This window comes from Lolium perenne, chromosome 1 (assembly GCF_019359855.2).
Source record: "Lolium perenne isolate Kyuss_39 chromosome 1, Kyuss_2.0, whole genome shotgun sequence".
Classification (NCBI taxonomy): domain Eukaryota; kingdom Viridiplantae; phylum Streptophyta; class Magnoliopsida; order Poales; family Poaceae; genus Lolium; species Lolium perenne.
Genome location: NC_067244.2, coordinates 42,386,158 through 42,413,445, shown reverse-complemented (window position 1 = coordinate 42,413,445; position 27,288 = coordinate 42,386,158). Strand labels below are relative to the sequence as shown.

The following is a 27,288-nucleotide window of genomic DNA, read 5'->3' as shown; positions in this document are numbered from 1 at the left end:
GGAAAAATAACATTTTGTGTGGTGTGTATAAAAAAGACAAAAAAAAATGGCTTATACGTAGTCGTGTTACAGCATCAAAATTTGTCTTTTTTACAGGAACCACATAAATTTTTTTTTTGAAAATTTGTGTACCAACATAAAATGTCTAGATGTACATGTAAAAATTTAGTTTAGAATTTTTTAACACTTTGAAATACGGATTCACATGATGGGAGCATATGCTCCTATGAGCCAAAGTGCATTTTCCTAAGAACTGCCATAAGAACATAAGTGTCAATTCACAATTCGCAACTCACCACCCAACATGCATGAATTTTGGAAGGTGCACATCAGGAAGGGGTGCACGGTACACCAAAACTGATTCGGCGAGGGTTTCTGATCTAGCCGACTGATATCCTGGTACAAGAACATCTTGTATCATCTCGGTTAAATTACTCAGGGGAAATTATTTTACATTGAATCCCCTATTGGGTATTTAACAAATGGACAAACATCTTTAGGTACATGATCCAAGGCCGATAAACTTCTGGGCGAATAACGAATTTTGAAACTTCATTCACAACTGTTAGCATATCCTTGCAATATTTGGATGATTTTGCTAGCAAAACTGAAAAGGAAGAAAATATATCTACTCCTACTAAAGAATGAAAGAATGGTGCAAGTGCAAGCATATCTGTACAACTGTATGCCCTAGCAAACTCTACAATATTTTTCCTAGTACTATTATAAAATTGACAGTATTACACAATTGAGGATTTCAACTTGAGCCCACAACAACGCGCTGTTCCTTGGGATCGAATGATCTTGAGAAAAAACTCTCTGCATCCTTCATTTATGCTCTGAGTGCAGAACCTGCTCTTCTCCCCTTGACAGGTCACTGGAAAAGGGACGCCTTCTAGAGATGGTCTCTAGCAGAAGAAAGGCAAACTTATACACACACGTCAGGCTCATTGAGTTCATCTTCGCTGTCTTTCCTGTCACCGACATTAGCCTTTCCGGCGTTTTCTTCCGTCAGGTATATGTATCAAGACTTCAGATTTCTTAGGATCACAAAAAAACCTGCTGACACCACCCACGACCCCAAGCGGGGCCCCGCAGTGGTGCCGCCGCCTTCGTCAACAACGCGTTCAACCAGCGTCGTCCCCACCGACGAATCCAGCGGGAAGTGCGCCGCCACCAAGGATGACCTCAGCCCAGGGGCTCGGGGTCTCTATGACCTCATCGTCGGCGCCTCCGCGTTTCCCGAGTAGTGGCGTGGCGTCCACGCCCGCGACTTCCACGAACCAGCGGCGGCTATTTCAACCGTGACCGCCACGCTGGAGATATTGCGCGCCATGCCCACAAGCAATTCGGACACACCCTCGGCGACATCCACAGGCGTCCTTACAGAGGTGCTATTGGTCTCTACACCGGGCAGCGCTCCAGCTGCAACCGCAACGAATGTGGCAGCCCCGCTCTAAGCATCATGGTGTTTGGTGCATTCTACACACTGACTGGGGATATGCTACGCCTAATACTTGCTCCATATGGTGCAATGGCTCGTTGTGAATCCGAGAGCCACCACTCGCAAGGGTTCTCACTACTTGAAGGCCATTGTCCAGTTGAGATCAAGGGATGAGGCGGCTCGGCCTCCAGTGTCCCTGCATGGCAAGTATCTCTTTGAGGAGTGCTGCTACCTCGACGTCAAGTTTGCTTTGCCATACGAGTTGGGGTCCATGGCGACATCAACGAAGTTGCATCTACCACCGGCCCGACTGCTTGTGTGATGTGCAAGGGTGTTCCCCACATCGAGGTCGCCCCTGAGGCCGTCAATACTAAGACGGATCCATGCGAGGACATCATCTTCACCGCAGAGCTGCTAGCCAAAGGATAGACGACTGATCTTAACTCCGGCTATTGTGCCCAGCAGATCATAGAGGCACCCTCTTCCATGGAGGACTCGCTCCAGATGGCTCCTGCACCTGTTGCGGTTTCCGTGAGTAACATGGAGCTCACTTAGGTGTCAACAGCCCCATGTTCGATGTGGTCATCCGGTGGCGCAGAAGCTTCGACGGAGAGCAACAACTCCGACACCGACCAGTCCATCATCGTCAATGCGGAGAGTGTCGACCATCTTATTGTCACTATACCTCGGCATATGAAGCTGAAAGCTATCTCAGCTATTACCAGTCTGCTTGCCACTGGCCTAGTCACTGTGGCTACCTTTCAGAATGGCGGCAACATCTCTCTGCAGGCAGTTTCGTGCATCTTCAACAGGCCTTCTATCTTATTTTATGATCCTTCCCTGATTTACAGTCTAACTGACTGCAGTGGTGTTACGTTCATTGATTCTCGTGGTCAAGTGCGATGAAGCAATGCCCTGGCCAATTTTTCAGTTTCCTACAGGTAACACATACCTTTTACTGCCTTGGGATCCAGGGGCTAGCAAGATTGAGTTGTGGCATAGGAGGATACTACTTCAGTTGGTTTCAAGTTATGAGTTCTGGGACTTGCCGTGTAATGGACAAAAATTAATTGATGGTCACAAGCATCTCGCTGGTGTTGATTTTGCTGCGGCTCTCTACACTCATGATGTCATGGATATTTGTCTCAAGCAACTACAGTTCCAGAACAGTTCTTGGGCCACTTATCTTAAGTTTGGGCAACTGCAGGATGTTATTGGAGCACTAATAGAGATGAAACCATGGCCTTTTTGGTTGTTTGACTTGGAGTACGGTGATGGCAGTAACTTGTTCAGGCGACCATTCTCTGCACATGTTCAGTGGCAACTTTCTTGGTCAAGTGAATTTCTGAAGTTGGCTGCAGCCATATCTGCCACGGCGAAGGTCTCGTTGACGCCAAACAATGCGGCCCTCCAAGCTGCACACATCTGCATTATTCTCATTACTACTCTGACCGCCGTCTCCAAACATGACAGTGCCGATCTTATCTCCACAACCCATGTTAGAATCTTCAGAAGTTGCTTCCAGTTCTGACCATCAGTACCAAGTTATGCCTCCACAACCCAAGTTAGAAGTTGACTCAATTTTTTATTTCATTGGTTGAAGGAAAGACACACTGCTGCAAAATATGGCAAAATCGTAGGGATGCAGTTTACCATGGTATTGAACAAAACTTAAACCAAGAAAAAGAAAATCCATCAGCATACTAACCTCTCAGGACAATGCTCTGCAATTGCCTACTTGAAGACACGGGCACAACAATACTAGCATTCATGCGGCGGTTGCAAGGAAATATTGCAGCTCCTGATCCCATTAACGCATACACTGTTGAAGAACTGCTCTTGCCCTTTCTCTCTTGGCTCGCAGTTTGGCCTTTGTTGGGAGCTACAGGAGCGGCAAGGGAAGCAACAGCAGCACTTAGCAAACAGGGCAAGCAGCAGCACGCTGAACACTCCCGAATCAATGGACGAATCAAGCTCCCCGTCCTAAGTATCGAGCTTGCCAGTGGATGGCGTTGCCGCTGGTGCACCTGTCCAGGTGAGCTAGGAAGGCAAGGGGGTAGCTATCGTGGCCAGGAAGCAATTCAGCAAGAAGAAGCAGAAGAAAGGCACACTTGTACACACTCGTCAGGCTCAATGAGTCCATCTTGGCTGTCTTTCCTGTCACCGCCAAAACTGATGTCTGAAGCCTTTGCGGCGTTTTCTCCTGTCAGGTATATGCATCAAGAGACAGTATACTCCCATGCATCACTGTTCATCGGCGTGACGGACAATTCAGTTAACCATCACATGAGACCTTATTCTTCAATTGTGCTTCAGCTATACGAGACCATGCACAGGAATGTTTTAGACGCAACAGTTATCTCCGCTCCACATGCAGAGGGCTCCTTTATACAATGTACATCCAGGTAGTTAACATTGCTGAAATCTTGAGAAGCAGCTTCCAGTTCTGACCCATCTGTACCAAGTTGTGCCTGCAAAACACAAGTTAGAAGTTGACTCTTGATTTTGCTTCATTGGTTACAAAAAACACAAACTATTGCAAAATATGGCAAAACCTGGTATTGAATAAAACTTAAACCAAGAAAAAGAAAATCCGTCAGCATATTGACCTCTCAGTACAGTGCTCTGCAATCTGCTGGCTTGAACATTCCGTCGAACACGTCGCAGGCGCCACACAGATGGAGTTCAAGTGAGCAGCTCCGAGATGGGGACCGTAGCCGGGTGCTCCGGCAGCCCTACCGTGAGCTCGCCTGCACGTGCCTGAGGAGACCGTGTGCGTTGTCGACGGCTGGAGGTTGAGGTCGGCCTGGAGCACGCGGCGGCTGAAAAAGAGGAGAAGCTAGAGGAAGCGGTGGGGAGATGGGCGTGTGCGTGGACGAGGACGAGGACGAGGAAGAGAGCGAGGTGGCGAGCGCGGCGTCTTGGCCGGGAGGAGGGCGCCGGAGAGGCGGAGTTCGCCGGCGGCGGCGCCGGAATGCGGCTAGGCTAGGTGTGAGGTGCGGCTCGACCTGGGAGTCGGTCTGGTCTAGTCCGGTGCGGTCCGGTCGGGTCGACCGTTTAGTTTTAGTGTCAGCTGGCGGTGGACCGGCGAGCCTCCGCCCACCACCGGCATCGCCGGCGGCAGAGAAGACAGAAGAAGAAGAATTTAAAATAATAAAAATCAAACAGAAACAGAAAAAAGAAAAAAAAATCCCCCAAATAAAATCCCCTCCCTTTTTTATAAATAGCCAAACGTTCCCGGCTCCCGCTCGTCCTCGCTTCCTCTTTCCCCTGCTCGACACCAAGAACCTCTCGGCGCCTCCCTCCGGCCAAGAACGTCAAGACCGGAGGAGCAAGATGTTGCAATCAATCCGGCGCATCCTCTCCTTCGGCTACTCCGACGTCCGATCCTCCCCGCCGCCCAACCACGGGCCAACGACGCCTCGCCGGCGCATGGCCTCGCCCGAGCGCGCCAAGTGCTCCGACGCCGACGGCGTCTGCCCCTCGGCGGAGCTCTGCGCGACCGTCTCCTCCACCGGTGTCCAAGCCAGGAGACGAAGGAAGCACCAACGCCGCAAGCTCAAGCTCAAGCCAGGAGATGACGATTCAGACCAAGAACCGGCGGCGGACCACCTCGACGTCACCAAGGCCAGCGTCTCCGACCCCAAGAACGACTTCGACCTCCAAGACCTCCAAGACCACGCGCCTGCGCCTTCGATCGCACCCTCCGATGACCTCAAGAACAAGCCCGACGGAGTCGACCCCTCGCCGGAGGTCGACGCGACCGCGGCCAGGAGACAACGCCAGCGCGAGAAGCGACGGGAGCGGAAGCGCGTGGCCACCGACACCAAGAACGTCGGCACGGCCACGGGCCAAGAACACTCGGCGTCCGACGAGCATTCGACGACGACCGACACCGACCGCAAGAACGTCTCCAAGGGGCTACAAGAACCAGCGGCGTCCCACCCGAAGCCGCCCCAACTCGAGCACTCCACCAAGGGCATCGTCCTCGACGACCACGCGCCGCTCCAAGCTCCGCCCGTCGACGACCGCGACGGCCTGCAAGGCGCTGCTCTGAGCGCCGCGGGCACGTCCATCACCGAAGACTGGAACACGGTGCTGCGCAAGAAAAGGCGGCCGCCCCCTGTTCTACCAAGGCCTGTCCTCGCACCCGCCCCTGCTGCGCCGCCGCGGCGCACAAGACCGTCCACCTCTGCTTTGGGACATCGTTCCCCTGCTGTCGCCATCCTGGGACGGCAGTGCTCGCCGGCGTCTGTGGGCCTTCTCGACGACCTCGCCGGAGTAGAGAGCTTCTTCTACAAGCTCTTTGACGAACCAGAGGATGACGAGGTCAGAGCGAGGCATGAGCGGTACCTCGCGGCATGTTCCTCACTCCTCAAGATTCAGAGCAAGTTCACCTACTGTCTTGCTTGTTTTCTCAGAGATGAGAAGGATGATCTTAGCAAGGTTCACAATGGCTACGAGGAGGTACCAAATTTGGACTGTTTAATTCTGCCTTTTTAGAGAGGTTTCATTTTGATTCTAACCAAAACTATATACTTGTTCAACTGATTTGTTTTCTCTTTCTTTTCAGATGAAGAAGCATATGCGGTCTTCACACGGCCACAAAGCTCAATGGATGAAGTGCGACAAGACCGGATGCTATGTGATGGCTTCGAAAGTGGACGTCGCTCTCCACCGCCTCTACGCTCACCGGAAGTAGCTTTACGGTGAATGAAAATTTCGATATGCCTCGTGAAATTTTGTAATCCTGCTTAGTTTCCAGATTGTTGCAATTCTTTTTTGTTTAGAGAACATTGTTGCAATTCTTCTGTGACAGTAGTGTCATTTCCTCTGACACCAAATTTTATTAGGTTTAGAGTTTGCCTCTTGATGGAAATGAAACTCATTTTTGCATTTTTCATATATGTTTCACTTTCTGTGCACATTGGAAAAACAAAATCACTCGATCAAACAGAAAAGTGTCATTTTTCTTGAGTAATACATCAACCATCCTTGGCAACCCCTTTAAAATTTAACTGTAAACTAATTAAGACGCGGGTGATGGTATGTAACACTTCAGGCGCAAGGTCGAAGTCCTTTGATACGGCACATTCCAGTTACTGTAACATGGTCTGACAATAGATCAAACAGTCTGTCGCCAAAGCTCCTCCTTGCGCCATCTTCAGGGCTTGGCCATCTTCACAAGGTCGCAGCCAGCCACTGTTGAACACATTCGTTCACAACAAAAACAGATACTGGTCAATGAGCTTCTACCTCTCCATACAAATCCCTGAAACAAAAAATTAAGGCATTCCTCAGCTTCACAACAAAAACAGATACTGATCACAGAAAGTTTCCTAGAGTGAATTACTCAATTGTGCATCTTGAGATGGATATCAAAATTCAATGAAATCGACGGGAAAATTTAGTAGCTGGAGATCAGCATTACTAATCATCTTAAGATATCCCATACCACAATGTTGGAAGTAACATTGGAAATTGAATTCGGTGTAGGTATTATGATGTATCCATCCACATCAAGAGCAAACTGCCCTAATAACTTTGAGTGGATATAAAATCTCTGCAACAATCCTAAATATAAAAAATCAACCATTGGTTACAAAACCCAACACAGCAACAGAAAGAAGATCGCTATTAACCGCAAGTCCTAACAACGCCCATCAATTGCAGCTTTAACTCATGAATTGCACAAAAGTACTTGATAATGCACAAAAGGACAACCACTTTATTCACTAACTTCTTGCAAAAGTTCCCGAATAAACCTGCAAATTCCTGCATTTAGATACATCCCAGGCTTTACAAGTAATGTAGTTCTCTAGTTGATGGCAGATGTCTGTTAGTTTTTTTTTGTCTTATCCAGCAGCATCCTAGTGTTCACAATTATTGCAATAATGTTTTCAAGCAGACAAAGTGAAGCACTAGCTACTGAATATCTGATGCTAGGTGCTGGACAATTCGTAAAACAAAATGCTCGACTTTTTATGTAAAACGTTGCCAATTTGAGCAATACGTTGTGGCAGAAGCGAATGAAGAGAGAAATTACTAAGAGAAGCATCTCAACAAGCACTAAGAGAATAATATTTAGTTTTCCATATGTTCACTAAGATGCCTGTTACACTCTTACAGCCGCAAACTCGTTTATATTGGACATAGAAAATACGTCGTAGAAAATAAATAGAAAGAATTAGATCAACCTTGCAACACAAATGAAATACAAAAACTATTTGCGTTATGTATGCAGTTTGGAAAGGAATACGGATTTGTACCTTGTCCTGAAGAGGATATCATGTTATCATCTCCTTCAAGTACCTCACCATTGATCCCTTCATTCAGTAATGCCCAAAGAAAATGGTTTACAGGTAAAGACACTTCCAAATAAACATGTGATTCAATAGTCAGGTGTAAATCCCTCAAGAAATGCCAATTACTGACTATCTCACTACTATGTTTTACTACTATATAAGCAAGTAAATGATGTTTTCATGCAGCTAATAAAATAAACCTGCTACCTCTTCTGGTTCTGGATCATATGTGTTTTCTCCTCTTCCTCTTGAGTATAGCTAGCTTGATAAAAAAAAGTTTTATTCCTGTCCTCGTGAAGAGCAGATGGTTCTTAGCTCTCAGTGTGTCAAGTTCTGTTAACATGCCCATTAGACCTTCATATTGTTTTGTAAGCTGTTTCGCTGTAGGATCATGTTGGCGGTTCCTTTGTAGTTAATCTGCCGTGAATGCTCTTGTGTCTCATTAAGTTGATGAGGAACATAATGCTTCTGTTGAACCTACAAGTTAGTTTGTCCTCCGGTCTACCAATGCAGCGAATATGTCGCCACAACTCCTTGCGCACTATGCTTCCACAACAACAAAAATAGATTTCCCATTACAGAAAGGCAACATATGATGTTTTGTGTATTTTCTACAAGCATTTGTGTGATACAGGGTATATAGTGCTGATAATGTAGTCCCTGGTGTCATGCGAACTTAAGTAGGCAGTTCATGGACTATGTAGCTTAGGAGTTAGGTCCATATATCTTTTTAGATAATGAGCTTAGCTCCACATGTAGGATCCACTAGAGAACTACTGCTGTTTATATTCTGAATCTAAAGAGCATAGGTGCTATGCCAGCAAGTGGTATGGAAACACCACTACAGAAGAACAACAATAGAAGCAAAAAAAAAAAGTTAGAACAGTAGCAATGATGTTTTAGCCTTGCCAATTGCAGGCAAACACAAGTTACCAGAAGTTTTGTCAAGCAGAGAGCGTACTTCCAGGAGGTCAACGCCTTTGAGCATTTGGAGGAGACCTAGAAATTTGACTGAACTAGAGTGCAAAAATCAAGATCATCTGCCGATCATGTGGTTATGATACTACTGGAATAGCGAAAGGTCTTGTACAAAAATGTAAATGGGAGTAATGAAGTAGCAACTTACAGCTATTGTAACATGAAAAGAGTTCTAGTGCTATAATGTCTTATCATCCAACCTGAACCATCAAGGTCTTGATCTGGACCCGCAGTTGTATCGGTGCTGCCATGCCCAGTTCTGAATCTGCAGTTGTATCTCCACCTTTGCAGCCAAGATGTATGGCCATGATGCGCCAAACAGGTTAACAAGGTGTTTACGGATTTCACTGGTTTGTTTATGAGAATAGCGGCAACATAGTTTTATTCAGTAACACATTTTATTTAAGTCTGCTGAATTTTGCTCTTGGAATCTACTTTGGACTTCTGTATTCAAGTCCATGCTGAAACTTTGTTTTTAAAGACTCAGTTCAAGAAGTACTGAAACCTCTAAAACATTGGACAAGAAAGCAAGTGTACAATTCAGTAAAACCAGAAGCTATTGTAGAAAAAGAGATATTGAGAGAGATTAATTTTTCAAAGTTCAGAGTGTTCGTGGGTTAAATTTGAGATTAACTACAGCTCACTATTTCTTCTAGATATAACGTTTATACTCCATCAGAATATATCGTGGTCTCAATATTCACTGCATTTTCCTTTGGTGCATATACATAATATTCCTTGTATTTGATAAAATCTGAACCAAGAGAAAGTATGAAACATAATACAGCCTGATGCCTGAAGCTACTTTAAGTTCATAAAAAGGATACATGAATCTCTAGGACTTCAATTCAATTGACATCATTGACACAACCGAAAATTAGAAACTTCAGTAAACTTTAAGCTAGACAGGGAAAATTAGAATATTTATTCTTTTGAAATTGAGGTGTCCATGACTTTTGAGCATAAATGTCAGAAAAATAACAGAGTATACAGTTTCTGAAAATAATCCAACAGCACAACTTAAGTTTTCTAGAGCAGATTCAAGATGAGGGACATGAATGGGGAAATTGGTTCAAGTTTTTTTTTTTTTTTTGATGTCCACATCACTTCATTCAAATGTTCATAATGTTTACAATCATATCAAACCCATCCAGTGGGTTATTCATCCACACATGGGGCCCTGCATCTAGGAACGTAGCAAAAACGCTAAAAAGGGTAACCTTTTGCAGGAGAAAATTACGAGCACATGACTGTACCATTTAGTTCCACATGAGAAACAATAAAAATAAGCTCTAGGGTCGCCAGTGGACAGTGTCGTTGCTGAAATTCAACACGTGTGTCATGTACTCCGTCTGTTGCCATAGTTCTGCACAGTAATCTGCCACCGGTACTGAATGGGGCAACAGCCCAAATTGGGAGAAGGCAGCAGAGTTGCAGGTAGAATTCCTTAACCCTGGTAGTCCTTTGCCCCTTTGGGGAATAGCTTTGGGATGTCTTGGCAAAGAACATGATATTAGTGGGTGCTAATGCAAACAACAGCTAATTGACCGCATCTTATCCATTTGTTTGGATCCAATGGTCCAGAACTGACTGGAAGATGATAGTATCAGAAGCACTTGTTGCACTGGATCTTCTCATTGTAGAACAGGGCATGTGCCCCAGTGATTGTTGATGCTCATATTTCATTTTTTTTGTAGAATTACAGTACAGCTGATACTGGTATCTAGGATAATGCCCTTGCGTATTTGTCCCTTCCATGTATGTACCTTAGCTAAATTCTGTAAATGAACTTGGAAGAACATTTGCAAGTCTTAGCACAAATCATTATTCATTAAGCATGTCCAAATTACAAACTTCTTTTTTATTTCTTGAAACTTCCAAAGTTTTCCAGATTTTCACATGTGATGCGTGGAGACTGAATATTCATTGCGCATTAGGTTTTCATCATATCAGGCCATGAGTATTACAGAAAAGCACACAATCCCGAGAAGATACCGTCAGCCACAATATGCCCAGTTAGTGGATCACTGATTAACTAGCGTGTAGAGGACATGCAGGCTTGGACTTGCAGGGTATCTCCGTGCCATGCATGAGCCGACATATGAAGTCTAAATGCTAGTTTTTGTGATAGGCACGGACAAATCATAGGCTGTGTTGGATGAAAGGAATCACCTCAGAAAATGTGGTTAAAATCTAAAACTATGGTTCTATGTTAGACTATCCTGAATGTAGAAGATAGTATGTGAACCGTGAAACATAACAGATTGGACAGTTCAGAAAATAAAAGTCATTCAAAATATAAGAGACCAGGTATGAAGAACAGAGAAACAGAACATGCCTCTGTGTCATAGCATTTGGCCTCAAAATTAGGAAATTTTGGTCAACATGGTCCTATTAGACATCCTCTAATAGCATTCGAGAAGGTAGATGCTCAAATAATACAGTACATTAACTATCTTTACAACCCCATGTTCATCCTTGTGATATTGGGTGTTATCCATATGGGATTTGGCCAGTTGCACCAAAGCTTGGATGCAATTTCTTCCCTGTCGTCATTTTCCAAGTTGAGAATACCAATATCCCGGCGATCATTCTTATACTTCGAAACATATGTCTCGTCATCAGTGAAATAAACACAATTTGTCTTCAGCTGCGGATATTCTTCAGCACTAAGGCACTGCGACTGACTACGGCCAAGAAACAACACATGATCACGCAAGCCGTTCATTTTCACAAGTTTTTTTGCTGTCATATCAGCTTTATATACCAGTATTTTCTCAGTCTCTATCAGGATATCTTTTGTGACTTCAGTTTGCCTGCAAACTTGCAATAGATCACCACATGGGGTCTGAACAGCATATATCCAACCATCCTTGTCACTAATGTAATTCTCCATCTCGTCTACGATAATACTCCTTGTGATGGTATGACCAGTGAGATCAAAAGCATCGATTCCTCCGGTTCTCGTGAATGCGTACAACAGACCATCTATGTGGATGCATTGTTGATAACAGTCCGAACCAGGCGGCAGCAATGTCCACTTACAATCACCTACCCTTGCAAACAAAAGCTGGCATTCTGAAATGAGGATGAGAACTACAATGTAGCTTCCTGTGGATGGATCAGGAAACACAAATGCCTTGAAGTAGAGCCCGTCACGAAACTCGTCCAGAGCATAGATTGTCACATCATCACACCATTTATATTTACTAATTGCACCGGCATCATCTAAGATCGGCTTTACGTGCTCAATGGTGATGATGGGCGGGAGAGCTATCTGTTGGCCAGTTATCGGATTAAGAATATGAAGCTCGGACTTGTCATCGGCGGTAACTAACCAGCCATGGGAGGACCCAATCAGATGCCTACTACGGATGGGTGGATCCGGAAGAGTAATATTGTAGACCCTCTTTTCTGCGAGGCTGTAGAGACAAGCTACGTTGTCACCAACAGACTCAGAGGTGTAGAGGAGGCAAGGTGTCTGGCCCCGTCTGTACTGCTCAAGCTGGCTGTGTAGGATGGTATACGCGGAGTGCCAGGCGGAGCAGACAGAGCCAGCGCGTATGAAGTCAGGGATCTCTAGGAGGGCAAAGATATCTATTAATACATCCAGCGGCAGCTCCGGCGAATTTTGCACCACGGTCTCGGTCTCGGTCTCCATCAATGGCGGGTCTTTTCTGAATTTCATGTGTGAACCGGGAGAAAGAGCCAGCAGCTTGTGCATAATTCTCAAGTCCAGATGCCCTAAGCTCATTATCCTGGCGACACTACACGCCTCCATTGGTCAATTGCACAATCGATGCCCTAAGTCTAGATATGGTTGCTTCTGGCGCTACCAAGCAACACTTAATTCAACCGAGTTGGCAGGGCAGCACTTATAGGACACCTGAACTAGCTCTAATAATCCGAGTAGGAGATAGTCCAAATCCGAGTAGGCAGAAAATACGACTATGAGTCCGGAAAGATTCGAACTTCAAATCCGACTAGTTCCTAACTCCTGCGCGCGCGCCTCGGACGGATCCCGGTTCTGTTCCCGCAACTAGAGGACAGGGAAAACAAACTAACCAGCGGAAATGTGTAGCCGGGCAGTGCAAAGGCGGAAGGCCAGCTGGGGACGGAGGCAGCTTGAACGCAGGCCGTATTCGTTGCCGGCGGCGCCGTTGCGTTTCGCCGTTGCTGGAACCGCCGCGGCTTCGTCGGCGGCGAGCCGCGCCGCCCTAAGTCTAGAATGGCTCGTGAGGCCCCACAAGCACACCTCCCTAAGCCCACGGGCCATAGCCAGTCCCCAAGGCGTCTCAGGTAGCGATTCTTTCCCGCCCGAAGCGGCGGACGGGGCGGGCCAGCCCATTAGTTTCTAGTTTGTACGGATTTTTTTCCTTAATTTCCGATTTTCCTGGGTTTTTTCAGGTTTCTTTGGTTCCTCTTGATTCATTTTCGGTTGTTGTTGGTTTCTTTCGTTTTTGCTGATTTAAATTCTTTTTCAGATTTGATATTTGTTCTGATTCAAAAAATGTTCAAACTATAATTTTGTTACCAGAAACCCTCCGCAAGCATCCTAGGTAGAAACTTGGCTGAATTTCTCTCCGAGTTGGTTCGCTCAACATCATCTTTGGTAAAATCAAGTCCACCATGTAGGTATGCCATTTTCTTTTGTTGAAGTGGAATCTTAGCAAATGCACTTTCAGAGCCAACAACGGATCGGCTTGGCCCATTCTTTTCCATTGTGGATAACGTATATATTTGGTTTTAAAGTCCTACGTGCTCTACATATGGAGGATCTACGAATTGGTTATAGGGCTTGTCCATCCGGTGTATGTACCATCCTTAGGTCTACTACTTTCAAGTACGGGTTCGCTCAAAATAAAAATAAAAAATTAATTTGAATTTTTTTATTTTCTATGTGTCGCATTTGGGTGCCTTTTGGCCACGAAAAATCTGACCGTTGCAAAAGTATTTTTGGGAGGTCGTTGACTGCTGACGACATGCAAACTGACACGTGGCAGACGTCGTTAACTATCCAGTAATACCGTTAACTGGTTGAAAACCCGTGGTAGATGGTATACCCACACAAGGCCTACCAAGTATTAACAGGCTGGCCCAATAAAAATTGTTGGCCCGGCCTATTTCGTTTACGGGTCGGGTCAGCTATTTTTTTAGATAGAATGGGTCGGGCCGGGCCGGGTGACAAGGTGTGCCTATCCAAAAAAAATAACTGGACCGGCCCATCTAGGTCGCGGGCCGGGCCAGTTGGCCTAGTTTGACAAGTCAACTTGTTGTCTGGGCCGGCCCAGTTAGCCCGCGGGTCGGGCCAAATATCCTGGTGTGATTGGCCGTATAGTCAAAAAGGCCGGCCCAGATGATGTGGGCATTACCCTTTGGGTATCCAACATTGGCATACCTCCTCCGGTCCAACAAGGGGCTCACGAGAGTTGCCATAACCCAAGGTGGGCACGCACGTCGGTTGTACCAGAGAAAAGATGAAAGGAGACGGATTCTTAACGGACAAGGTGAGGAGACGTCGACAAAGGAAATGATAGATTATATTATCTTAATATAATCTAGTCGAGTTCGGGAAGGACCCTCGGGATCTGGCATCCTATATAAAGGCCAGGAGAGGGCCTGCCGAATCTTACGCTTACACAACCATACAACCTAGCATACACCAACCTTAGAAACCTTGTCTTCCAGCGAGTTCACCACAACGCAGTCTATCGGCTGCCCCATTGTAACTTTTTTCATCATTAAATCAAGATAGATAAGCAGGAGTAAGGGTTTTACCTCATCGAGGGTCCCGTACCTGGGTAAATCTCGTCTTCTGTTCGTTTGGTATCCAATGCCTCGTGCTAACTTGCAGGATTCCGTCAACCCTAAGCCCCTCATGGTGGGCATTGCCGATGAGCCCCCTCGTCAATTGGCGCCGCCTATGGAAAACCTGCTGGTACAAGGCGCTTCATCGGCTATTCTGACCGTATCGACTGCACCTTCGCCGGCATCACCACCACCATCGGCTCCATCATCGCCGTTCTTCGAGTTCACTCCTCACGCTGACGCGTCGCGTTCTGCCTTCTCGGGCCTGCGGGAGCGTCCACTTACGCGTCAGTGTTGGTGGCGTCCTTCAGCTCCCGGACCCGATTACTTCGGGCGCTACAGCAGCCGTGACTTCATCTACTGCTACGTCCACCGCTTCATCACCAACCGTGGCCGATCTATCAGCTGCTACTCCAACAACCACTGCGTCACCAGTGCCGGCTCCGACATCTTCATCATCATCATCATCATGCCACACCATGTCTGCCATGTCTGTCAGGTCTGATGACTCTGAGTCATCAGATCTGACATCGTATTACTGCCTCGACTGCGACACCATGCACGATCTTGGCTCGGACGCCTCTCCTTTCGTATGCAGCGTCAAGTACTCCTCCGATGAAGAAAGCATTGGCAAACATAACGGCACCGTCCCCTTGACCACGACGCAACTGGCTCATCACCAAGTATGCGTCGTCATCAACCCTTGAACGGGAGTTGAGATCTCTACGAGTGAGCACACCCCGCGCGCCAACGTTGAGCGACGACGAGATGGCGAGGCCAGCGGCAACAACGTCAATAGCACTTTCTCTGTCTCCGGGGAAGATTGGGATGTGGCTCGCAACGCTGTGGTCAAAAACACCTGCCTCCCTGTCAGAGTATCGGCAGGCACCCTCAACTCTTATCACGTTATTCTCGAGAAGAATCGTTCTCGGTTAGCCAAGGAGCAAGCTGACCTTGATCGACGCCGGCAGGCAGCCGATCTATCAAGCGAGCGATGAAGCGGGCTATCTTCTCTTGGGAGTGCATCTAGAAGCAACCAGGGGGCCCGGGAGGTTTCACCCACGCACCCCCCGCCTTTCTGAGGTGGACGCAAGAGAGATCACATCGAATCTCTCCAACTCCTTCATGACGATGGATACAGCGGGAATGCTCAGGCCCAAAACTGTTGAACGAGCAATCAAAAATTTCGCAGCTTATCTGATCAATAATCAGCCACCGTCTGATGATCCGATGGCACCAGTTCATCGGGGTGCCTTGGAAAGCCTCGAAATCATCGGCGACAAGCTCATCCCTAGGAAGGAAAAATCTTCACATCACGGCAGTGGTTCTCGACACCGCTCTTCCTCAAAGGACGCTCACGACGATATCACACAGAGCAAAATCGACATGGCTCGCCGCCGACGCGCCGCACGTGCTGGCTTTGATAGCGACGATTCTGAAGAAATTCAAGAACATGACAGTGAACTTCGCGGTGCTGATTTCCTGAGCCATAAGATTTAAGAGGCGATGCCACCAAAGAGATTCAAGCCAACACCCACTGATGTTGCCACATATGACGGTCAGCAGGAGCCGAGGTCGTGGATAGACGACTACCTGCAGATTGTGATCCTGCACAAGGGAAACCAAGTGGTGGAGATGCAATGTCTACAACTGTACCTCAAGGACTCGGCACGAGCATGGCTGAGAGGCCTGCCGAAAGGATATATCAGGTCCTAGGAAGATCTAGTCGACGCTTTTGTCAAAAACTTATAAGACACATACAAGAGGCCCATCAGGATCGAAGAACTACGCCAATGCCACCATAAGCCAAAGGAGTCAATGCGCTCATATATTAGTGTCAACACCCGTATTTTTACTTCCAGATGCCTATTATGCCATTCATCGCAATCCCAGGAATATTGTTTTTGCGAGATATAATAGATTGATATCACAACACATCATTCATTACAACACATAATAGTCTTACAAATTAAAGGATCACATGATCTAGTCTCATTACAATAATAGATGATCTATTGATCAATTACAAAACACATAGCGGAAGCGAAGTAGCGTAGTAGTAGTCCATTTATTCCACAGGCAACTGTTGACGTCATGAGTGATCCTAGTTGTCGTAGACGTCCTGTTGTCCTTCTTCCGGGTTCTGATACTCCTCTTCATAGTCTGGCCATTTGAATAGCCAGGGACACAGCCATGAGTACTTTTAAAGTACTCGCAAACTAATACTAAGGTAAATACTATCAACTATAGTAAGGGGGTTCTAAGCTCTAGTTTCATTTGCATAAAATCAGTTTTATTTCATAAGTACTTTAATAAGTAAAACCTCTTCATTTGCCTAACTTAACTCAAGTGGGAACATTAGTGTCATTCCCACAACTCAGTTGTGATTCAAAGTCAAAGTCACCTTTCAATTCAAGTCACAAGTCACCATTCATATTTTTAGAAAAAATATGATGACGGAACAGTATGGCCTTTCCAACTGTCCATGACCGCAGACGCGGCTATTCGAATAGGTTAAACTCTGCAGAGGTTGTACACTTGTGCCACAACAATTGCAATAGTTCGTCAGGGGTAACTGGCCCTGATTTATCGTACACAGTATGCGAACTACCAATCCTAACCTTTCATTTACATACCCTAGTATAGGCACCTCTCCCCATGAGCTTGGCCTCCCGGTGAAAACAAACCGTCAACCCGGGAACTGCACAGGGCTTGGGTAGGACATTCACCTCATTTCACGTCATTTCACTTTTAATGGAGGCAGCCTCAGCATAACCCCTATGACGCTTGTTCAGAGGGAACCCATACTAAAATACATAAGTTTACAGTCAAGCCTTACCCCAGATTCAGGTATTGTGGGGGCACTTAAGAATTGGAATGGTATCGCATCCGAACCCAACCATCAGTTTTGTACAAGTCACCAAGTCATTCACCAGTCATATTCACCTTCAAAATCTTTCAATAGAATGACTCATCATTCCAAGTTTTCAAAGTCATTTCATTTCACAAGTCCCCAACTAGAGTAGTTACTTTTAATGTTTAGCACTAGCAACTATTTATGAGGGGTGATAAATAGCTTATAGCTCTCTAGGATAAGTGTGATGCTCTTGTACTACTCTATAACTAAACCCAGTGAATCATAAATCAAAAAGTAACTTTGATAAATAAAGTTTAATAAAGCTTGCAAAGTAAAAACTTGGAATAGGATCATTAGGCATAAAGTAAAATGTAATGGTGCCTTGCTCTTGTAGAGCTTTGCACTAGTCTAGCTTGCATTGGTAATAGCTTTCCTTGATTGGTGAGGAGATCAAAGTTTTCTTCTTCTTCCTCTTGGTAGAAAATCTCTTCCTCTTGATAGTCTCCGGTACTAGCGTCTATAAACGAATACGAGGATACAATCACCAAACAACACTTAAGTAGACTTAATTAGCCTTAATGGCTCACACAAATGATCTAGCATCACTACTTAATATTTATCCAAAATTATGCTAGGGTTTTCTTACTTAGTATTAGAGAAATAATTTCCTCTCATTGAAATGTGAATTAGAGTTTTTCTTTAGTTCTTTGGAGAAATAATATCCTCTCATTGAATCTTCTTAAGATTTAATCTTTTCAAATAACCATGTATGATCACATGTCGACCAAGGTCAACACTTTACACTTATCATTTGAGAAAAATGATTTAAATGATATTCATCATCTCATGTGATTTCAATACTACTTTGATTTAAGTTCCACAAGTGAGCAAGTATGAGACCCTTCAACAAGGGTCATCACATTACTTCATACCACTTGGAAAGATGATTTAAATGAGGTGCTACACCTCATAGATTTAAATTCCTAAATTTGAAAATATTTGAAATGGGCTAGTATTGACTACCTAGCCAATTTTTGATTCTAGCCCATGATCATGTACAGTACCCATATGATATTTTTACATAAAAAATTATAGTTTGTGAAATGTGAATTATGAGAGGTGGAATCACCTCAAAATTCAATATGGTTGATTTTCTAAATTTATTTGAAGTTTGAAAAGTTACTGATTTGTCATTTTTATTGCAGAGGTTCTAGAATGAATTTTGAATTTAAACCAGTGGGATTAGTTAGATCATTTCATAGGGATTCTAGAAAATTTTGATTCACTAAATTTGGATTCGTAGATTTGAAATTATTTAAATTCTAGCAAAGGCCAGTATTGAATTCAAACTGAAACAATCTATTCGAATTTGAATTTTGGGCTTAGGCGGGAAATGCTAACGGGCCCGAACGAGCGAGAGGGAAATGGGCCAGCCCAACTAGCATGCCACGCACGCAGCGGGCCGCCTGACTGGTGGGACCCAGCTGTCAATGAGTTCTAATCGCCGAAGCGGTACAGGATGATGCGGTGCGTTGGATTAAAGAGGATCGAACGGCTCTGGGTCGCCACCTTCCTCGACATGGCTCGCCAGAGAGCTAACCCTACCGGCGGCCAGAGGGTCGCGACGAGGGCCTTACCGGCGTCCAGCAGGGTCGGCGAGGCGGGCGATCAGCGTTGGAGACGACGGCGGTTCGATGAAGGGTCGCAGGAGAGGATGAGGTGGTCGCAATCGACGACAACCTCTGTTGCGGGCTCCGGCGAACTCCGGCTCAATTCCGGCGACTGGAGGCGTAATCGAGGTGGAGAAGAGGTCGAGGAGATCGAGGAGAAGGAGGGGAGTCGAATGGTGTGGAGAATGAGGCGCAGGGTTGGTTCTATTTTATAGTGGCGCGTGTGTGCTGTGAGTGCCCGTGGAGGTCATCCATGGCGCCGGCGATTCGAGCGGCGAAGGGGCAAGGTAGGGTGCGTGTGCGGTAGGCAACGTCTAGGCGATGCTCAACGTCTAGCTAGTGCTTCAAATGAGTGACAGGATTGATCGAGCGCGTGCAAATGAGTGCCGCAGTACTGGCGGCAAACCTTTGATCATGGCGACAGAGACGTTGCTTCCGCGAGCCTATGAGCGTGTCTACGGTGTAGCTGGTGCAGTGGTGATCGCGCGTGCAAAGGGAGAAGGCAAGGGGAGCATTGACGCAGCGAGGCGAGCAGACGTTCTGTCGTGTCCAGAGACGTGCCAGTGCACGCTCTGGCGCGACGTGGCCGGCATGGGCGTGTCTGGGCGCGCGTGGTTTGGCCAATGTAGGGCTTATTTCGAGCCAGGGATGGTACGAGCGTGCGTGAGAGAGGGTGTGCGTGCTTGCTGACATGGTGATGCTGACCAGAGAAGAAGGGAAACCATGAGTGGCATGGTGGTGTCCTTGAGCTCGGCATGGGTGTGTTCTGCATCATGCCTTCACTTTAATCAGTGCAAAAGGGCTTGGTCTGATGCAGAGGAGGTACATGAGGTTGATGATCACAAATAGAAAGGGGTTCAGCCCAAAATACATTGGATTATAGCATGTGTCCACTTTCCAGATTTTTGCACACAATGTGTTTGATGAAATGGCCGCATGAAGCTTTTGGTCAAATTTTGAAATTCTTTTTGGTGAAGTTGATTTGAATATTGAATGGAGTACAATGGTGGTGGTGGTGGTCAAAATGGTGCTGGTTTGTGAGATTTCAAAAAGGGGTTGATCTTCTCCTTGATTCAAAGTCTCCACTTGTCATCTCTATTTTGGTCAACCTAGGCAGAGTCAACCTTGATGGTCAACATCAAACTTGTTCACCTTGACATGGTCTTGGATGAGGTGAAAAGGGTTGACCAAGTTTGGTTTAAGAAAATCCCAAACCAGAGGTGCAAAGTGGGTAAGATAATAAAAGTGTCACATATGACCATTATCATATGTGAGAGAGATTTGAATTTTCCTTTGATTTGATTTGTGTTTCTTTGATGAAAAAGTGTTTGTTATTGATATATAAGGGTTTCACAAGCAATGGCACAAGCAATTGGGGCCTTGGTTAAAGATTTGCATATTTGGCTAAATGTGTATGAGAGTGAAAATGGCATTTTCTCACTATTTTATTTCTCTCTATTTGATTTGATTTTTATTGACTCAAGAGTGATTCTTATTAGTTTAGGAGCATTTCCAAACCATTGAAACCATTCCAAAAGGTCTAGCTCAAAGATTTGCAAAAATGGCCATAAACACATAAGAGGTGATATTCCAATTTTTCCTTATTTTCCTCTTTTATTCATCTTGCTTTACTTGGGCATGGTTGAGGGTCCATTTAGTGTGAGATTAGGTTTAGAGATGGTTTCAAACCATTTGGGCAAAGTAGAAGGGCATAGGTCAAAATTTGGTATTATGGCTATGTGCCACATATGCCTCTATGCATATGTTGATCTTATTTTTTATTTGACTTTTCTTGACCCAATTGATGTTGTTGAGTGTTGAAATGGTATAGAGGAGTGATCCAACCATTCACCTCAAGTCTTAGGGTCAAGATTCTCAAATTCACAAATTTTCTATTTACTCTTATATGCCTCTATGGCATTTTTATTTTCTTTTTACTTTCTTTGGGTTCACCTTGGATTTTGTTTGATAAGTACTAGGTAAGGTTTATTAAGGTTTTACAATCCTCTAAACAAGGTAGAAAGGCCTAGGGTAAAGTTTTACAAAAATAACCATAGGCACATAGACCCTTTTTCTTTTTTAATTTCTTTTTATTTTGTTTTAACTTGGATGGTGAAAAGAGGGGTGAGGTTTAGGGTTTAAGATCATTTCAAAATACTTCAACAAGCAATTATGGAAATAGCACAAGAATTTAGCATGAGTACTATGCATAGAACAATTTGTAATAAAAGTTTTTGTTGGTTCCAAAATTTGGAAAAAGGGAAATTCATTTTCTTTGTTTTGAAATTTTTGGGATGTTACAAACCCTTCCCCCTTAAACAAATCTCGTCCTGAGATTTTAAGACAAGTTAGGTTCCTAAGAGAGATTGAGCAATTTGATTAACAGGAAGACATACTTGGCATGGCCTGGGGTGCTTCCTGGGCTTCAGTGGCATTCATGTGGTAGAGACGGCCGTTGTGGTTGTTCTGGTTCCTTCTGCCGGCGAAGCGGCGCTGTTGCTGGGCAGGTGCAGCAGTATTGGGGGCAGTCTTGGCAAGTTTCTTGGGGCATTCATTTGAGTAGTGGCCTACGGTGCCACATTCATAGCTGGTGATGGTTGCCTTGTCCTTGGGGGTGATGGGGGTAGCATTGCTCCCAGTCCTTGGGGCAGTATTAGTGTGGTTGTTGTTCCCATTCTGGTGGTTGCTGTTGTGGTGGTTGTGGTTGTTGTAGCTGTTGTTGTTGTTGCCTCCGAGCTTCGGGGGTCCTCCGTTGTTGTTGGTGTAGTTGGGGCGATAAGTCTGAGTAGTTGGCTTGTTGTGTCTTGGGGTGAATCCTCCAGAGGAGTTGTTGCGGTACTTCTGGGTATGGTGGGGTCCACTCTGGTTCATCATCCTGCACTTGCAGTTCTCATTGGTCTGATGCAGCTTTCCTTCCATCTGTATGGCTGAGTCCACGAGGGCTTCCAAGTCAGCGAACGGAATGTTCACTAACACTGTTTGCATTTCATCATGCAGTCCATTCAGAAATCTTTCCTTTCTCTTCTCATTGGTGTCGGTCTCGTCCGGGGCGTACCTTGAAAGAGTGAGAAACCTGTCGTGGTATTCCACCACGGACATCCTTCCTTGTTTGAGTTCGCGGAACTCGTCTCTCATCTTCTTGATCAGTCCTTAGGGCACATGGTATTTGCTAAACTTCAGCTTGAAGTCTTCCCACGTCATCATATGTCCCGCATTCATTGCACGGGCACCTGTCCACCAGGCTCTTGCAGGTCCTGACAGGTAGTGGGTGGCGAACAGTACTTTTTCTGCGGCTTCAACTCCCGCAACTTCGAGGTTGTTCTCCATGGTCTGGAGCCAGTCATCTGCGTCAAGTGGCTCTTCAGTCTTGTTGAACATCGGAGGGTTGGTGTTCTGAAAATTCTTCAGCTTCGACCCAAGATCGTGGTTTCCATGGCCTTGATTGTTCTGAGCTATCTGTTGCAGTGCAGCAATGTTGGCTTGACGTTCAGCTCTTTCGACTTCTCGGTCTGCCATCATCATCTGGAGCATCTGCATCATTGCATCCTGGTTGGTGCTGCGGGTTGGTGGGGCCATCTGAACATTGAGGTAGATGATAAGATAAGAGGGAAATTTCTATGGTTTGTTTTGTTACAGTTTAAAAAGTTCATAACTTGAAAATTTGAGTAGTGTTGCGGGGGTAAAAACCAACAACACTTTTTCATTCATACCAAGCATCACACATTACAAATCTAACACACCGTTGGTTTGAAGAACCATTCATTCGTTCCACGATACAAGGGGATCCTGATACAAACTCACACCTACGAAAGTGCTTTTAATGATACTACTCTTCAGGGAGGATTCTTCATCTTCACGGGTAATGTGCTTGGCGAAAGGCGAGGGCGTTGTCCAACTCCTTGCGGGTCTTGTACAGTATGAAGTCGAGGTAGGAAATGATACGTCTCCAATGTATCGATAATTTCTTATGTTCCATGCTTGTTTTATGACAATACCTACATGTTTTGTTCACATTTTATGATGATTTTATGCGTTTTCCGGAACTAACCTATTGACGAGATGCCGAAGTGCCAGTTCCTGTTTTCTGCTGTTTTTGATTTCAGAAATCCTAGTAAGGAAATATTCTCAGAATTGGACGAAATCAACGCCCAGCATCTTATAATTGCACGAAGCTTCCAGAACACCCGAGAGCCACCAGAGGGGGGCCACAGGGCCACCAGATGACAGGGCGGCGCGGCCCAGGGGGGGCGCGCCCCCCTGTGGTGTCACCGCCTCGTCAGCCCTCCGACTCCGCCTCTTCGCCTATTTAAAGGTCCCTGACCTAAATCTTCGATACGGAAAAGCCACGGTACGAGAAACCTTCCAGAGCCGCCGCCATCGCGAAGCCAAGATCTGGGGGACAGAACTCTCTGTTCCGACACGCCGCCGGGACGGGGAAGTGCCCCCGGAAGGCATCTCCATCGACACCACCGCCATCTCCATCACCGCTGCTGTCTCCCATGAGGAGGGAGTAGTTCTCCATCGAAGCTAAGGGGCTGTACCGGTAGCTATGTGGTTAATCTCTCTCCTATGTACTTCAATACAATGATCTCATGAGCTGCCTTACATGATTGAGATTCATATGAGTTTTGTATCACTATTAATCTATGTGCTACTCTAGTGATGTTATTAAAGTACTCTATTCCTCCTCCATGATGTAATGGTGACAGTGTGTGCATCATGTAGTACTTGGCGTAGTTTATGATTACTTGTAGATTATGAAGTTAACTATTACTATAATGGTATTGATGTGATCTATTCCTCCTTTCATAGTGTGAATGTGACAGTGTGCATGCTATGTTAGTACTTGGTATAGTTGTGTTGATCTATCATGCACTCTAAGGTTATTTAAATATGAATATCGAATATTGTGGAGCTTGTTAACTCCGGCATTGAGGTGCTCTTGTAGCCCTACGCAATTAGTGGTGTTCATCATCCAACAAGAGAGTGTAGAGTATAGCATATATCTATTTATTCTGTTATGTGATCAATGTTGAGAGTGTCCACTAGTGAAAGTATGATCCCTAGGCCTTGTTTCCAAGTACTGCAGTTATCGTTTGTTTACTGTTCTACTGCATCTGTACTGCCTGCAATATTACCACCATTGACTGCACGCCAGTTGTAGCAGCAAGCTATTTTCTGGTGCCGTTACTACTGCTCATATACATTCATACCACCTGTATTTCACTATCTCTTCGCCGAACTAGTGCACCTATACATCTGACAAGTGTATTAGGTGTGTTGGGGACAGAAGAGACTTCTTGCTTTGTGGTTGCAGGGTTGCATGAGAGGGATATCTTTGACCTCTTCCTCCTTGAGTTCGATAAACCTTGGGTGATCCACTTAAGGGGAAACTTGCTGCTGTTCTACAAACCTCTGCTCTTGGAGGCCCAACACTGTCTACAGGAAAAGGAGTGTGCGTAGACATCAAGCTATTTTCTGGCGCCGTTGCCGGGGAGGAAAGGTAAAAGGCACTCACACTCCGGATCCCGGCTGCTAAGCTATTTTCCGGCGCCATTGTAAGTGCTCGAAGCTATTTCCTTTAGATCCTGCAATTGCATCTTTTTGTTTCTTGTTAAACACTAGTAAGGCATAATGGAGAGCAACTATGAGCTTTTTAATCTATTTCCTGAGTTAAGATATAAATGGTGTGTTGCAAAAATTGAAAAACCAATGGAACCTTATTTGCATGCTAGTAGCAATGATATTAGTATGAACGCTTTGAACACCATTGTTGCTAATAATATGGAAAATTCTAAGCTTGGGGAAGCTGGCTTTGATGAGCATGATATTTTTAGTCCCCCAAGCATCGAGGAGAAAATTTTCTTTGATGATACTTTGCCTCCTATTTATGATGATTATAATGATAGTAGTCTTTTGGTGCCACCTACTATGGAGAGTACATTTTATGATGATTATACTATGCCTCCTACACTTGATGAGAATAATAATGATAGCTACTTTGTTGAATTTGCTCCCACTATTACTAATAAAATTGATTATGCTTATGTGGAGAGTGATAATTTTATGCATGAGACTCATGATAAGAATGCTTTATGTGATAGTTATATTGTTGAGTTTGCTCATGATGCTACTGGACATTATTATGAGAGAAGAAAATATGGTTGTAGAAATTTTCATGTTACTAAAACACCTCTCTATATGCTGAAATTTTTGAAGCTACACTTGTTTTATCTTCCTATGCTTGTCACTTTGCTCTTCATGAACTTGTTTATTTACAAGATTCCTTTTCATAGGAAGCATGTTAGGCTTAAATTTGTTTTGAATTTGCCTCTTGATGTTCTCTTTTGCTTCAAATACTATTTCTTGGGAGTGCATCATTAAAACTGCTGAGCCCATCTTAATGGCTATAAAGAAAGAACTTCTTGGGAGATAACCCATGTGTTTATTTTACTACAGCACTTTTATTTTATATTTGAGTCTTGGAAGTTGATACTACTGTAGCGACCTCTTCTTATCTTTATTTTATTGCATTGTTGTGCCAAGTAAAGTCTTTGATAGCAAGGTTGATACTAGATTTGGATTACTGCACAGAAACAGATTTCTGTCTGTCACGAATTTGGGCAGAGTTCTCTGTAGGTAACTCAGAAAAATATGCAAATTTACGTGAGTGATCCTCAGATATGTACGCAAATTTCATTCAATTTTAGCATTTTCATTTGAGCAAGTCTGGTGCCTCTTAGAAATTCGTCTTTACGGACTGTTCTGTTTTGACAGATTCTGCCTTTTATTTCGCATTGCTTCTTTTGCTATGTGGGATGGATTTCTTTATTCCATTAACTTCCAGTAGCTTTGGGCAATGTCCAGAAGTGTTAAGAATGATTGTGTCACCTCTGAACATGTGAATTTTTGATTATGCACTAACCCTCTAATGAGTTTGTTTCGAGTTTGGTGTGGAGGAAGTTTTCAAGGGTCAGGAGAGGAGGATGATACAAGGTGATCAAGAAGAGTGAAAAGTCTAAGCTTGGGGATGCCCCGGTGGTTCATCCCTGCATATTTCAAGAAGACTCAAGCGTCTAAGCTTGGGGATGCCCAAGGCATCCCCTTCTTCATCGACAAATTATCAGGTTCCTCCCTTGAAACTATATTTTTATTCGGTCACATCTTATGTACTTTACTTGGAGCGTCTTTATGTTTTTGTTTTTGTTTGAATAAATGCTTGTGTGGGAGAGAGACACACTCCGCTGGTTCATATGAACACATGTGTTCTTAGCTTTTAATTTTCATGGCGAAGGTTGAAACTGCTTCGTTAATTGTTATATGGTTGGAAACGGGAAATGCTACATGTAGTAATCGGTATGATGTCTTGAATAACTTGATACTTGGCAATTGTTGTGTTCATGATTAAGCTCTTGCATCATATACCTTGCACCTATTAGTGAAGAAATACATAGAGCTTGCTAAAATTTGGTTTGCATGATTGGTCTCTCTAAGGTCTAGATATTTTCTAGTAAGGGTTTGAACAACAAGGAAGACAATGTATAGTCTTATAATGCTTGCAATATGTTCTTATGTAAGTTTTGCCGTACTAGTTCATACTTGTGTTTGCTTCAAACAACCTTGCTAGCCTAAGCCTTGTATTGAGAGGGATTACTTCTCATGCATCCAAATCCTTGAGCCAAACACTATGCCATTTGTGTCCACCATACCTACCTACTACATGGTATTTCTCCGCCATTCCAAAGTAAATTGCTTGAGTGCTATCTTTAAACAATTCAAAAGTTATTATCTCTTATTTGTGTCAATGTTTTATAGCTCATGAGGAAGTATATGGTGTTTATCTTTCAATCTTGTTGGGCAACTTTCACCAATGGACTAGTGGCTTCATCTGCTTATCCAATAATTTTGCAAAAAGAGCTGGCAATGGGATTCCCAGTCCCAAATTAATTATCTTTCATGATTTTACAAAAAAAATAGACACTCCTCCATGGTATGTGATTGTTGGAAGGCACCCGAGGATTCGGTTAGCCATGTCTTGAGAAAGCAAAGGTGGGGAGGAGTGTCATCTAAATAAAAACTAAAATGAAATGCACTCCTTCATGGTATGAGATTGTTGGCAGGCACCCGAGGATTCGGTTAGCCATGGTTTGTGAAAGCAAGGTTGGAAGGAGTGCCACCCAAAAATAAAAATCTTTAATGGGAGCCGCTCTTTGAAAGTCTGTCTGG

The 27,288-nt window shown here is 44.7% G+C and overlaps 1 protein-coding gene and 1 long non-coding RNA gene across 2 annotated transcripts; both read right to left on the bottom strand.

The window, feature by feature from the left end:
* Positions 1–834: 834 nt before the first annotated feature.
* LOC127347909 (uncharacterized) lies at positions 835–4,552 on the bottom strand. The gene is made up of 3 exons (XR_007879653.2): positions 4,054–4,552; positions 3,153–3,915; positions 835–3,060 (listed from the first exon to the last, which is right to left on the bottom strand). It is a non-coding gene; the product is annotated as an uncharacterized lncRNA (long non-coding RNA).
* A 6,040-nt stretch (positions 4,553–10,592) lies between these two features.
* LOC127335525 (putative F-box protein At4g22180) lies at positions 10,593–12,971 on the bottom strand. Its single transcript, XM_051362232.2, has one exon. It carries the CDS (start codon positions 12,506–12,508, stop codon positions 11,186–11,188), a length of 1,323 nt encoding a protein of 440 aa, XP_051218192.1. The 5' UTR covers positions 12,509–12,971; the 3' UTR covers positions 10,593–11,185.
* Positions 12,972–27,288: the final 14,317 nt, after the last annotated feature.

Bases quoted from the DNA above. Each gene is read 5' to 3' on its own strand.
- LOC127335525 (XM_051362232.2), bottom strand. From the start codon at position 12,508: ATGGAGGCGTGTAGTGTCGCCAGGATAATGAGCTTAGGGCATCTGGAC.